At 36.8% G+C, this 15,227-nt stretch overlaps 2 protein-coding genes across 5 annotated transcripts; one reads left to right on the top strand and one right to left on the bottom strand.

Moving 5' to 3' along the window:
• Nucleotides 1–2,173: 2,173 nt before the first annotated feature.
• On the top strand, nucleotides 2,174–5,326 carry LOC135587723 (large ribosomal subunit protein eL34-like). The gene is made up of 4 exons (XM_065079439.1): nucleotides 2,174–2,332; nucleotides 2,458–2,537; nucleotides 4,715–4,824; nucleotides 4,926–5,326. The coding sequence occupies exons 1-4, from the start codon at nucleotides 2,254–2,256 to the stop codon at nucleotides 5,017–5,019; spliced, it is 363 nt and encodes a 120-aa protein (XP_064935511.1). The 5' UTR covers nucleotides 2,174–2,253; the 3' UTR covers nucleotides 5,020–5,326.
• A 225-nt stretch (nucleotides 5,327–5,551) lies between these two features.
• On the bottom strand, nucleotides 5,552–11,430 carry LOC103972878 (uncharacterized). Of its 4 annotated transcripts, none has more exons than XM_065079438.1 (8): nucleotides 11,315–11,430; nucleotides 10,620–10,956; nucleotides 8,947–9,018; nucleotides 8,015–8,079; nucleotides 7,745–7,898; nucleotides 6,851–6,943; nucleotides 6,682–6,771; nucleotides 5,552–5,898 (listed from the first exon to the last, which is right to left on the bottom strand). In XM_065079438.1, exons 2-8 carry the CDS (start codon nucleotides 10,908–10,910, stop codon nucleotides 5,842–5,844), a joined length of 822 nt encoding a protein of 273 aa, XP_064935510.1. In that variant the 5' UTR covers nucleotides 10,911–10,956; nucleotides 11,315–11,430; the 3' UTR covers nucleotides 5,552–5,841. The 4 variants fall into 4 exon arrangements, with proteins under 4 accessions (XP_064935510.1, XP_018676715.2, XP_064935509.1 ...); XM_018821170.2 differs by having other exon boundaries at nucleotides 7,730–7,898; nucleotides 10,620–11,040; nucleotides 11,315–11,423; XM_065079437.1 differs by having other exon boundaries at nucleotides 10,620–11,040; nucleotides 11,315–11,423.
• Nucleotides 11,431–15,227: the final 3,797 nt, after the last annotated feature.

Raw genomic sequence — 15,227 nt, 5'->3', positions numbered from 1 at the left:
TAGATGCGAAAGGGCTAGGAAATGTCAACCCTTTATGTTAGGACATGAAAAACCCATCCCCCAAATATCTTGTGCCAAGTAGATAAGATAGAGTTGTCGGCTTTTGGTTGTGTAAGATACTATTGTTTAAATAATAATAGATAGATCTAAACATTATAAGATAAAATAACTCTATCATAGTTTAAATAAGCATCTTACGGCTATAAATAGAGGAGGTATAGTCCCAAAATGAGAGTAATTTACTCTTAGAGTCAAGTCAGAATTTAAGATCTTATAAGTATTTTAAAAAATTCCATAAATTTTTTTATCGTAGTTTTGTATTCATTTATGGTTTAAGATCTTAAGGTTAGTGGAGCTCTTAGAGTTGTTCTTCATACATAATCCTTTCTTCTTCTTTTTTTATAAGGATTAAGAAAGGATACGATGAGAGAAGAAGGAATTAATTTTTTTAAGAAGAGAAAGTATCCTTGGGGTTTTGATTGGGGGAGGAAATCTACCTACGGACACTATTATCTCTATGGATTATATGATAAAAGAATAATAAATATAGAGTTTCAGTCAAATCGCTGACCCATAGGGAAAGGAGAAGTCCCCAAAGGAAAAGAAAAAAAAATAAAAATAAAAATTTATATTTGTTTCTTCAAGTTATTTTCTCATCTTCCAATGCCATCCTCGTCGTAACCCTTTCTCTCTCTCTTTGGTGGGTCTATTATGAACTTTTAAATCTTTATTTCTCTCTACTGGCTAGTCCTTGCTTCCTTCTTCAAACCAACTTGAACTTAAAGAGTGTCTCGTAGTATCAGAGTGTTTCTTCATCTCTCATTTGCATATGTAGTCATTGATGCCTACGACCTCCATAAGCTCCAACACGTGCATTGAAGTTCGTGTTGGGTGTCCCGCCAAACTCCAAACACTAATCTCTCATGCTCCATCTCTCGATGACCACCATACATGAGTTGATCCTTCATCTATCATCCTTACAATAGTCGGTGCATTCGTATTTCTTTGTTTTCTAGATGAGTTCATAACTCAAAAAGTCCTTAAAGCTAATATTAGTGGTTTGACCCAAACAAGGAACAAGGAATAGGACTCATCAGATCCTCGAGAAGAAGGAAAAGGACTCGTCCTGCTTCAGCTCCAGCTGTCCTTCGCTCACGATGAAGCTACCACCACCATGGCCTAAGCGGAGCTCCATCACTAAGGATCGACACACCAAGGTCGACGACCTCCGCATGTTGGCCCTTTGTGTAATGCGTGTGTTCTAGATGATGCTAGAATTCAGAATTTTATTAGAGGAAAAAATGGGTTAATTATCCCTTAATAGTTAATAGTTAAATCTTGAATTCCATTTGTCATTTTAGAAATTAATTAATCAACTCCTCACTTGTTGGGCCAATTTTCGAGAAAAACCTTCCTTTTTAGGCTTTTCTCCGGATCATTTATAGAATTTCATAATAATATATATATTTTTTTATTATCAAATATCTAGAATACCTCTCATTATTTATTTATTTATTTATTTTCCTGTGGATCGATTTGTAAGGTGATCAGTCTAGTTATAATATTTTTATTTTCGGCAATACTTGAAAAATATTAGAATGTAGTAAAAACACTGAAAAACAATAAAATATATAAAGATCATAACATAGTATTTTTTATTGCGTTATAATATTTTTCTTGTATTACTAAAAATACTGTAATGTGATAAAAAATATTTTTCTTCTGTATTATATTTTTATACTATTACTGAAAAATATAATAATATAATGTAAAAATATTGCAACTAAATCAATTGGTTATCAATGGAAAATGGATATATGATTCGTTATCAAATTAAGGGCAATCTAAATCTTAGATAAAAAAAGAATCCTTTTCCAAGAAAAAAGAAAAAAAAAAGATAGCTATTTCCATGAGTTCGTCTTATAAATGGATGAAGATCTCGGTTTCAATCTGTCAAAACAAAATGAGAATCAAATCTTGCTATTCGTAGCAAATTATAATTACTTCTAATAATCTATTCTAAACAAGTAGAAGGCAAATCGGTCAAAGTCAACTCACCCTCACTCTTCGTTAGCTTGTAACGAAGAAAGAAAGGACGACCGTCGGATCAAATAAACTAAGTGCGTTGGATGTAGGTCATCTTTCTGCTATATTCGGCGGCGGACGGCTCCTTAAATAGCCACCTCCATCAACCCTCCTATCGGTTTGGAAGAGGGTGGAGGGGGAGAGGGAGGGAGAAGCGGACCAGGCGAGATGGTGCAGCGATTAACGTATCGGAAGAGGCATAGCTATGCCACCAAATCGAACCAGACTAGGGTTGTCAAAACCCCAGGTAAATATCTCATCTTCGCCTCCCTCATCTGCTTTATGGTTTGCCTGATCTTTTCCGGCTTCCGATTCTCTGCCGTTCCATTCGTTTTGTCTGATCTTGCTAATGGTGTTGATCTGGAAGCGCAGGCGGGAAGCTTGTGTATCAGTACACGAACAAGAGGGCGAGTGGGCCGAAATGTCCTGTGACTGGCAAGAGAATCCAGGGAGTCTGTTTTTCCTTGCTTTGAACTCTGACGAAATTTATCTCTCAGGAGTGGCATATTTGTCCTTTTACTTCTGTTTCGCAATTGTTACTTGTTGTAGCATTGGATGATTTCTCGCTGTTCAAACGAGTTAAATGGACGAATGCAATTCATTTTGTTTGTTTTGTATTCAGTACAGCACCACTTGTAGGCATTCTAATTTACAACAGGAAGATATTCTGGACTCCTGTTTAAATGGAAATGCCAATGTTCATTATAATTTGGTATCTTCTTTACACATGATGTTGTTGATGTTCTTAGATGTGGCTTACAATTCAGAAGTTAGCCATATCTTTTTCCCAATACCTTGAAAAGAATGTTACTGTTTGTGCTTGCTTATAGTATTCTTGTTTCCTTTTGTTGCAAAATTCTTTTACGATTAAAAGAGACATGTTTCACTTCATTGCTAATCTATCTTGTCTTTTGGTCCAAATTTTGTCGAGCTTTTTTCTATAATTATGACATCATGAAAGCTTTCAAGTTGTTTTAGCATACCCCAAAGCTATCCCTGCTATTGAAGGCATTTATCTTTGATATCAATTCATTTGATAGGGTTGACTGCTTATTGTAGACGCTGATCCTAACAGCAACAAGGCCACGCGACCCAACTATTTGGGGTTGGCTACATTGGTCTTTTCCTATGATTTAGTGATAATGGTAGTGATCCATGTTCGTAAAGATTTGACAAAGCTATCTAATGCAACTCTCCTTTATCTTTCTTTTGACCAGGAATGAAAAGGGATAACCAAGTCATGTATGCCGCAAGTTTTCATTTAATCATCCAAAAAAATGACTGAAAGCCCTAGAGAAAATTTTTATTTATAGGTTTTGAGCCCTTTCACTTTAGAGAAAAGAAGTAAGAACAAACAGTACAAATATACTATTATTATCTTTTACTAGCTATTTGATTTGAATTGTAGCCTGTTTTTGATGATTTTGATAAACTTCTAGCTTTCAGACTTCCAGTTTCTTTTTGTTATCCTGCAAGTATCTTCCATTCTGTTCTTTCCCTTCATACCTGGTCTCAAAATCTGTATCAACGTTATTTGTTGTATATGTCGAGCTATTAATTGACTTGAATTTACAGTCTGTATGGTGCATGTGCACTGGTGGGAAAATTATGTGCGAGGCCACCCTTTGTAGGACTCTTGATGGATGTCCATTGCGCTATGACAAACTTTAATCACCTGGAGATTTATATTAAACCTGGATCTCAAACAGATGTGACCTAAGTTTAAACCCCGACCAAAAAGGACACCTAGACCTGTTTAATCTCAAGTAAAAGGTGACTGAGCTTGGACTTCTACAGAAATAGAACTGTTTACAACTCAGATTAGTAATGACTTCGGACCAAGCTAAAACAGGCCAGGCTTGATGAATTCATATACCTATTTAATATTACAGAATATTACTCTGAAAATAGGAAAATGGGACAAAAAGTCAATCTAAACTTAACATGTCTATTTAAAATATTGAACGAGTCAATCAGAATCTTTTAGACAAATCAACACTTGGAATGTGCGAAGTATCAATAATGAATGCCCTTGTAGTAGGATGACACAAGGTGAGTAGGATTTTTTGTGGAGCGGAAAATGTGAAATGCCGGGTGCTCTGGCTTTCGACTGATATGTTACCTCATGTATGCTGCTAATATTTAACTAATTGGAAGCTGTGAAGATGCATCACTAATTAGCAGCAGAGTTCTTATCATTTACTCATTTATCGAGTTAAATTTTGTAAAATCAATAGGATATTTGTTTCAAATAAATAAGATATTTCCGTACCATGGTATATGTTAGCTGCACAATTAATCAGTTATTTTAGCCCATCATTGACAAAGGTCTTTTTAGCGTATGTAGTTGCAACAGTTAGCAAACAGCGGCTTAAGCCTGTTTATTGTAATTAAGTGACATTAATTTTTTAGTTTTGTTTCTGATTCCCTTGTGACCACTTTTATTTTGTTGTAATCTGTGCTTTCCTGCAATCTCAATGAACTTTGTTTTGACTATAATGTGAACAAATGTTGTGACTTTGCTTGATTGCGATCTGTTGAGTTAGTGTGAATCTGTGGCAAAAAGGAAAAAGCTAGTAACTTACATAATGTTGCTTTTCTTTATTTGATGTTTGTTTCGTGCTCTCAGATACCACATCTAAGACCTGCTCAGTACAAGAGGTCTAGGTTGTCCAGAAACAGGAGGACAGTGAACCGTGCTTATGGTGGAGTCTTATCTGGAAGTGCTGTAAGAGAAAGGTTAGCAATAAATGCTTTTGAATATCATGATTCCTGGTTTTTATCTCCCCATTTTTGTCAAAATTGCTCTTATCTTGACATTACTTCTTCTGGTTTTGTAGGATTATCCGAGCTTTTCTGGTTGAAGAGCAGAAGATTGTCAAGAAAGTTCTGAAGATCCAGAAGGCTAAAGAAAAACAAGCCTCAAAGAGCTAGACACTGATTAAATGAGCCAATTAATGCTTCGAGTTTCTATTACCGAGGAGGAAATCTCCACACGATGAAGATTAATGCTGAGAGCTTCAATATAACAGTTGAATCTTAGAGGCAGGCTCTGGATTTATTTAACACAAATTCCCAGTCACGAATCCCCCCTTCAAGTCGTTCATTGTTTGTTATGCTCGAACTATCTTTTTCATGCTTGTATTTTCAGCTGGCAATATCTTTGTGAAGTTACTATTGTGCTTTTGTAGGATTGTTACTACTGCAAAATTATGGCAATCTTTTAAGCAGATTTCTTAAAGCTCCTTGTAACGACTAAATTTTATCTTTGGTTGGGAGGCAGCACTTAAAAGTGGCAACTACATGATATCGAAGCCGATGTGTATAATATCCTGTCGTTCAAATCAGTGATCTGTGTATACCTGTAAGATTTATACGGTGCGTGCACATGTCGTTACATATTTTATCGATGTAGTGGCACTAATATTACGTCTTATAAGGTAAGTCCTCTAGTAAGCCAAGGTCGTCTTATAAGGTAAGTCCTCTAATAAGCCAAGGTGAAATTACATACAACTGAAGAAATCGATGCGAAGGTACAAGAAAAAGCTAGCAGAAAAAGCCAGCATTCATTTCCGTGCGTTGGCGCAGCAATATTCTGCCGCTGATGCCGTAACCTATGACTTAATTACTTGGTTCTAACAAAAATAAATCTCGGAACAAGCTTAAAGCCTACATTAACCAAATTAAATGCCACTGTTGTGGCTCTTGTGGGGGAGTAGCAGGTGAATCTGGTGCTAATGTCAAGTGCAAGCTCCTTTATTGGCCAGACTGCAGATTGAATGATACTTGAGTTGCTGCTAAGGCAGCTGCCTCCTGAGAATATGAATAGAAAATAACACGTCAGATGCATATATAGATAATAACAAAAGAATGATAACAGATGACATATAACACATAATCCCATATTTCACTAGTTTTACCGAGGAAAATATACTATAGACAATTTACAAACTTCCTATATGTGTAACAATTGTTGATTTAAATCAATAACAAATCCTTGTCACAGTTAACAGCACAGCACAGTGAAACAAGCATGTAGCACCCAAAGAAATAAGCAGTATATCAATGCAGTCTTCCAAGTGTAGTTTGGTTTCAGGGTGTTGATTCTGTGTTGCTTGACCACCTGATTCTAAGACCATTAAGATTGACTTCTTTGAGAAACCCTGACAGATTCCTCTGGGTCACATGTAAAGTCCATTATCAACTTATTTTGGAGCAAAACCAAATTTATGGATACAAATTCAGTTACTGCTAACAGATCCAAGTCTTAAACCATCAGGGATCCGGTTGATCTAGATTGTCTTGATTCAAATCTTGTCCATGTGTATCTCACCAATTTGGTTCGATTAGCAAGTGCCAGCTTCATCTAGTGTGGCAATGAAATGATAAGCAGGAACTTCAGGGACACAGTGACCACCATATTTCTTATTGCTTACAAAAGAATAATCATAGAAAATGAAAAGGACTCCAGAATTCACCTTTTATGGTCTTTTAAATTCTATAACTCTAATAATGGCAACTGAGAAGAAAATCAAATCATATACCATATATGTTTATAAATGTGACTGCATTTTAAAATTCTAAAAGGATGCTTACCTGTCTTTGCCTCCATTGTTGCAAGATACTTATGATCCATACCATGATGTAACATGGCAAAAGAATTCCAACAACCCGTAGCAAAAAAAGCTGAAAATAACCAATTAAACATTTGAGTCTTGGAACATGCTAGAGCTTAAAAAAGGTACTGTTTTTATTTTTCACTTACTGAAAAGTACGTCGAAGCATCATCATCATAATCATCATCTCCATCAGAATTAGTAATGATTAATGCATGCCTCAACAACAAAATAGTCATCAACTACAAAATTTCAGAAGAAGAACATTAGGTTCACAAGCAGACAAGCAGAACACTCACGCTTATGGATAGTTTTGAACACCAATAATTTGTAATTCAAGCCAACTGAGAGATTAGATGTTAGTATGAGCTCATAAAAGATCTGCACAGGCATCAGATGACTGATGGAAGTAATCTCAAAAGAAGTAAACAATAATGTAAAATGAAATTTAAAAAAACTAATGCAAAGATCAATACGACAAAAGCATGGTTTGACCAAAAGTTAATTTCTGATCAACAATGAAGATTTAAGTCCTCTCTAGAGAATGAAATTTCAATGCTAGTGACCAACTCATGAGTTTCTGAACAATGCTCTACATATGTTCCTTTTCGAAAACAAAAAAGAATAAGCTATTACATATATAACTCAGGTGCATCTCAAGATTTAATGTTGACTACACAATATAATGACCCTTTCTTCCCAATAAAAAAAAAAGAAAAAAAGAAAGCAGGAAAAAACGTATGGCATTTAAGTGGCTATTGAGATTAAAAACTTGAAAATTTAATGGACTATAATAACAGATCATTATTAGAAATTAATCAAAACAGGTCCCATCCTACACTATATATTTTTGGCAGAACATATATAATTTTGTGAAAGTTACCTATGGAACAAATATAGTTTACATTTACAGAATAATTGACAAAAAGGTTATATAAGATAGCCATAAATTTATTTTCAATTGAAAGCCTAAATTTTACAATGTAGTCATTAAACAAGTAAAGCAACAGATGCTCAATATGTTATACATGATAAGGGCATACTATAAGAGCAGCAGAGCGGAAACAAGCAGCACCGCTAGAATCTGTAGCCAACTCAGCATATTCAGCTTCAACTAAGTGGCCCCGTGATGTTGTCGCTGCCAGTACTCGAGGGTCATGCAAACTCAATTGCGAACCTGTAATGACCCAACTGCTGCTGCAGTTCAAACAGAAAGGAAAAAAACAATCCGAATAAGGAATTTGGACATAATAAACAATTCCTTGCCAGAATTTACGTCTTGGCCAATGGATCAAATTACAAGCATGACATACTTGACATTGATCATGGTCTCATCAGAATGGACTCGTGGTGGAGCAATGTACCCAGGCTTATATTGCTGCAATCACAGGAAGGACCAAGCATCAACATACATATCAGGTATACAAAAGACAAAAGAATGAAAGCATACAAGGATCTCATCAGTACGCGTTCTAGGGGTGGTCAATGTACATAGCCTTACGGCCTTACCCTCACAAGCAAGAAGAGGTTATTTTAAGAGTCAAATCTCAGATCACCTAGAAGAACCTTAATGTGACACCAGATATGGGAGTATATCATTCTAGTCAAATCAGATCATCACTTAACATCAGAAACTTGAGATATATCTGCATGCCCAAAATGAAATAAGGACCTGAATAAATGTTATATACAAAACAACCTCTAGTTCAAAATACAAAAAATGTCTGGGGGCAGGATGTAGGTTTAAGTTGGTCTTTGTACTGGAAACAACTAAAGGTGAACCGATTCACCACATTTCACAATCCAAATCCAGGTGACTTGACTTTCTTTTCAGCTTAAGCCTTTCTCAGTTTTCCCTTTGGCTTTGGCCCTTCCTTATATTAGAACACATCCCATTTCAACTCAGCCTATGCCAGCTGAAGGCCAGGAAAAAAGAACAGGACAGAGCAAGTTGTCTTTATAATGTTTGGAAATAGCATGTAAATAACTCAATCACTTTGTAAATCCTGTTGTTCTCTTTGATGACTTTATACAAGTTTTCATCAGTTTGTTTCATAAAATTATTAAGCCCGCAGAAACACAGCTTATGTTGCTTGTAGAATTCTATCACAAACATGAAACATATAAAGGCCCCTTTCTAATGAATACCTAAGCATGTTAAAGAAAGAAAAGAAAAACATTTTGTACTTTTGGTCCAAGAGACACAAAATGACATCCATAAACTACAACCAGAAATGTGACATACCTCATGGCAGATCTCACAGGTTATATCACCCTTCTCGCTGCACCAACGCTGAACACATGCCCTATGAGCATACTGCACATAGCAAAATTCCAAGTGAGAACAAACTTAGAAATAAACAAAACAGCAAAAAACTTAAGAAAAGAAAATAATACTCCAAGAAAGCAAGTATAATCATTAGCTATATTATCTACAGAAGTAATCTAAATAAAGAGCTAGATTTGTCCATAGCTAATTGAGTCAATCCTTTGATATTTGCATCAGATTCTTCCAAAAATCAAACAGTTCCCATGATGTAAAACAAGGATGCAGTCAACTATTAAATCTCAAATTATCTCACAATATTAACAATCAGATGTCAAAATTATAATATAGGAAAGAACATATATCCAAAAAAATTATGGAGTTTCTTTAATCTATCATATCAAATTAGGATAGCCAGACTTTCCTGACTCAGTCTGAAGCAATACAAATTCGAAGCTTCTTTGATGAAAAACAATGCACAAACATGAAAAAGAAAAAAAGAAAGACACTTGTACAGAGTCTCTGAGATTCCAGCAGACTGGGACGAATTAAAAGCAAGCCATCTGCAGTAACGCCAGAAGTCACCCCACAGTTGTCCTTACTTTTATCTTTCTCCTTAAGTACAACAATTCTATATCTATCCTCAGGAAATCATCATTATCTGTGTTCTGCTAGTTAAAGTACTTTGTTCAGAGGCCCTCCACTAAAAAAAAAAAAACCCTGATTTAGAACAGAACAAAACGTCAGACATAACAAGCCTTGTGTTTTAAACTGAAGAAGAACCAGCAAGGCTACTAGTACAAAACAGAAGTCGAGAAAGATCAACATCACCGCTGTGTACTGTGGACTATAATAATGGACTTCTAAAACATGTTAGGAAAAGAAACTCTACTCAAACAAATCAAACAAGTCTACATTATAAACAATCATATTTACTATGAATGAAGTAGAAAGCAACTCGTAAAACAATAGCCATAAAAACTAACATACAAAATAAACCAACTAATTACCATAAGGTATCAAATAGACTTAAATGACTTGATTACAGGTGAATTAAATAAATTTGCCTGCACATTTCTATATTCAATAAAGGAGAAGTTCATAACCTATTCACAACATGAAACAATTACAAAACTAGAAGTAATTCCACCCTCCTCAAGCAACATATCAGAATTAGCCGTCATGCCAAAGCATATAACACATCTAGGATAAACGCAAAGGAAGTCAGCTAACAGAACATGGAGAAGACTTTAAAGAAGCAAATTCCCACAACAGAAAAACTTTGCCTCATTACCATGATTTATCCAATTATATCAGCCATCTTAGAATAAACACAAAGCAAGTCAGCTAACAGAACTTTGAAATAGAGTTCAAAGACATAAATTCCCAGAGTAGTGAAATCTTTGACTCATTACCCAAGATTTATCCAATTATATCAGGCATCTTAACGAACATGTAAAAAATTCGAAGGACATAGAGTCCCACGTAATTCAAATGCATAAAGTTGGTTTCTGAAGAACCAGTATGATTGAGCATTAAATTGTATGATTGAGCATTAAATTGTATGATTGAGCATTAAGATGCCAGCTCGCGTCTCCAGAACAGCCAGGAACTTATGCTAACAAGGCAAAGTTGTCGAAATGTGCAGAGACCTTCAGGCTGCCGCTGCAAGCACAAGGGGCCTCCAAGTTTTTTATGTTGTCCTCCTCTTGGCATATGCGACAATCTACCATCTGAATTAACGGCTCATCTTCCTCTCCAACCGTGCTTTCCTCCTTCCCTTTCTGGTCGTTGCAAGAGCTGGCAATCGAAGTAGACGGATGCGTATGTGCAAAACAATAGGCAGTTTCCGCAAAGGACATCGAACCATCTACCCCTGTTGTCGTGCCAATGGTTTGGGGTGTTAACAACTGGTTGACGTGCAACACCACATGATCCCCCATCTTCTTCCTTCGTCTTAACCACAAAAGATTTCCTACTTGAATCCTCCTGCAAACCAATAGTAAACACCTCAAATCTGCACTCCCCTTCAACGGCTTCTGATCGGCCGAAGGCCAGTATGACATCGAAACCCTAATCAACATAAAAAAACATGGAAACCTTATACCAAAAACTGATCAAATCAAATAAATTCCTTAACGCGAAGAAAAAGAAAGAAGAAACGATTAAATTGCGAAAAAAGAGAAGTTCAAGTCTTCAGGAATACAAATCCAGAAACACAAATTTCAGACCCCACAAAAGCTACACCAAATTGCGCCGCTCTTTCGCCAGAATCCAGAACTTCCACCAAGGAAATCGAAACAGAACAACAAAATAACGAAAGAAAAGAAGGGATAGATGGCCATACCGCGGGAGTGGAAGGAGACGAAGGAAGAACGCCTCGACCTCGGTCTCGGTTGTATGGAGACGACCGAGTGAGTGATTCGTGTTTGGTCAAGTCGATATATAGAATGGGGGTTTTACATATATAGATAGTTATTTGTGTTTGGATATATATAGACTGGGGTTTGGCATAAAAGTAGTTTTTTATGCCCTTTAAAATTTTGCTATGACACATATAACCCTTTAAATATTAGAATTTCGCTAACCATGTCGTTAATCTGCATTCGGAAATTAAATCTCGAACACCTCTAGTTGTGATATCTAAAATAATACATTAATAATATTCTTTTAATGTTATTTCCACAATTAATTTTTAAATGACTAGTATGAATTAAAGTTTCAAGTGACAGCTAAAAAAAAAAAAGATCATTTAACAAAGATTAACTAGTTGTTGTGGGTTTTAGTATTCTAGATGGATATTATTTATGCATGTGCCAAAGTTAAATTTAAAAGGATAAATAGAAAACTAACAATTTAGAGGGATATATAAGCAATTCTCCAACAACATAGGGCGGGACTTTTTATTTGTTGATGAGAGGGACGTGACGGTGGACTTTTAACGGTGAATACGTGGCGCTCAAGATTCCTAATGATGCCTTCTAGACCGAGGAACGGCTCTGACCCACCTACACCAGAGGAGGAGGGCCGGCGTTGACGGCGGGAAGTCCAGTCGTCGGAAGCAACGATGCTTTCGTCGGGTATTGGATAAAAGATTGTAATGGGAATAATCATCGAAAAATCTCATATTTTTGGTGTTTTCGGAAGATACCTCGTTTTGCAACGGGCGTTGTCATCTTTTCATTATATTCTGAATACTCGTGATATAATATAACTGTAGCTTCCCTTTCGATGGACTGATTCTTAAACTAAGCTGATCGATCGATTTTGGATTAGTATATAGAGTGAAGCGGATTCAATTCTTAAATTATAGTGTTCTTGAATATGTTTTACAATAAGTCTATTCAAGAACATTATAACTATCATGATAGTCCCCTTATATATTTATTTTTATTTCTAAATAATAATTTTTATATTAATTGGTTTCTCTTATATTTTAAGTTTGTTTATTTCAGTTATAATATTTTTTTAATAATTCATATTTTGATGAAGACACTAAAATACTATATAAGTCTATTAAAAAATACGATAACTAAGATAAATAACTCAAAATCTAGTAGATACTAGCTCATCTACAAATATAAGATTTTAAATAAATTTTATGATTTAAAAATAAGAATAATTTAAATAAAAAAACTTATATATATATTTTTATTTATTTATTTATTTAAATAGGGTTATGGTTGTGATTCCTTATGTGGCTTGGGAAGGGGCACAACTAGGTTTGATCCCGATTATATAAGGTCATCCATAGGGTTACTCAGGAGGAAAGCTTTATGGAGAAGGGACGAGGGGTTGTGATCGTCGTCTCCTAGGGTATTCTCCAACGAATCTGCAAGAGGCTTCTAGTCTTGAATCTCTATACAATAGGTCAATGTTGGAGAGGGGAGTTCCAGCTTGACCCCTCTGAAGCTTAGATCAGATTTTGTGGATCATGAATTATGTCCCTTAGCATCTACCCGGAGGTGGGTTTTATACATTTCGTAGGGAGTTGACTCCCCCTATGCTTGTTGGTATTTGCCAATATTTTCAACGAGCAGTTTGTCATTCTGGGGCCATCCTTTCGAGCCCGTGCCTTGCGGGGTTATATCCTCACTAGCAAGCATCACTTGATTTCGGATGACACGGATTTGTAGTATGTTGCTTCGAACTTGTAGTGTGGCATCGCTTTTGAGTCAGACTACGTCGCTTCAAGACGCAACTATTTCTAGGTCTATTTGTGTTGTTTCGCACTGCTTTGAGATATGTGCACTATTTTAACTAGAGTGACACCATGTTGTTAGGATCAAGAGCACTAAGAGGGGGGGGGGGGGGGGGGGGTGAATTAGTGCAGCGAAAAACTTTCGATGATTAAAACTGCATTCGTACGTTGAAATCCGATTCCAACGTAAAAGTCGTTTCATACAAATAATAACTTTGAAAGCTTACGGAAACATATTTGAAGTAAAGTAAGAAAGGCAGTTTGCAGTTAAGATAAATAGCACAAAGGAAATGCAAATCAGATTTTAGAGTGGTTCGGTCAAACATGACCTACATCCACTTTCGGCTTCCTCCTCCGACGAGGTCATTGGCATCTATTAGAGGCCTTCTTTCAATAGGCGAAGGTCAACCACCCTTTTACAGTTTCACTCCTTTTGACGGGCTTAGGAGACAACCCTTATAGAATTTTCACTCCTCTCTTGAATGATCAAAACTTGGAAGAAAAGAGGGAGGAGAACTTTTGGCCTTTACAACACTTTTAAGCTCTAAAATCACATAGTAAGATCAAGCTTTCGGTGCCCTTTCATGCAGGAAAGGGTGGGGTTTATATAGGCCCCAACTGGTTTGAATTTGGAGCTCAAATGTGTCATCTCCTAGATTTCCGGGGTCTTGACGGTACTACCGCCATAACTGGGTCGTACTACCACTCGGAGACTGAGCTCAAGCAGTACCACCCTTGTCGGGTACCACCACCTAACAAGGGCGGTACCACTGCCCAGTCTCGCTTGGAGACTTAGCCCAAGCGGTACCATCGCTTGACCTGGGCAGTTGCACCGCCTAGCTTTCCTAGGAGACTGAGCACTTGGGCGGTGCCACCGTTGGCCAGGAAATCTGGGTCCGAATGGGCTGATCCATTCCGCCCAATTTGGGTCTATCAAGGGCCCAATTGCCCCCAGATTAAGTTAATGGGATCAACTCCCATTCCTACCTTAATCTACATGCTAACTATGATATTTCTTAAGATATTTACTACAACTTACTCTGGTGTGTCAATCGCTTCTTCCGGCGAACATCCGACGAACCTTCGGCGATGCTCCTACGGACTTCCGGCAAACTCCTGGACTTGCAATGATCCACTTGGCAAGTTCCGACAAGCTTCTTTGGCAAGCTCCTGGACTTCTCGGATTTGTTCCCGCAGAACCTTCGACGACCGTCCAAAGTTACATCGAACTCTCGAACCCCCAATGTGATTATAGTCTTGACTCCGGCATAACTCCTACTGCATGTCTTACTTTCATCGTAGTTAATCCTGCATATGTAAAAAAAACTTCGATTTAGATAATTAATACTAAGCATTAATCAAGTTGTTCGGCATCTCATTGGTCCCTCGACGCTTCGTCCGATTCTTCGGTACATCGTCCTCTCCTACCTATTGCTCAATCGGCCAGTTGACTCCACAACTCTGATATCCTTGGCGCAATACCTACTCTTCTTGGCCCGATGCCCGAATCCACGGCCCGAAGCCTTCTGTCGATACATCGACCGATCCATCAGCTCGACGTCCAATCTTCTGACATGTTCCTCCGACCCAATATGATTTTTCCTGCTTTAATTGCCTCATCCTGATCGAAGCATCCTGCATCACTCAAAACGTAGATTAAAACATAAACATAATTATCAATTGGTTTCATCATCAAAATACGAGATTCAATAATCTTCCCCTTTTTTATGATGATAACCAATTGATGACAGAGTTAAACTTAACTCCCGAAGTTTAAACAAACTCAAGTCATTGCATAACATCATACTGATGTTATTGATAGAACCTTGAATTCAAACCGAATTCAAGTCATTGCAATATTCATCATGAATACTTGCAACACGTCATCATGAACTTATGCATAACATCATACTTCTCTCCCTTTGTCATCAACAAAAATGAGAAGTCCAACTATTCTTGTGTTTGGAATATAAGTTCAACTCATTGCATGAAAAACAAAATATATAGTTTTATCATCATGCGGTTTTGAAACTAGAAAATCTAACAAGTGTTACATCAT

Source organism: Musa acuminata, chromosome BXJ1-8, assembly GCF_036884655.1.
Source record: "Musa acuminata AAA Group cultivar baxijiao chromosome BXJ1-8, Cavendish_Baxijiao_AAA, whole genome shotgun sequence".
Lineage (NCBI taxonomy): Eukaryota > Viridiplantae > Streptophyta > Magnoliopsida > Zingiberales > Musaceae > Musa > Musa acuminata.
The sequence above is the reverse complement of the archived record's forward strand: the minus strand, read 5'-3'. Positions and strand labels throughout refer to the sequence as shown.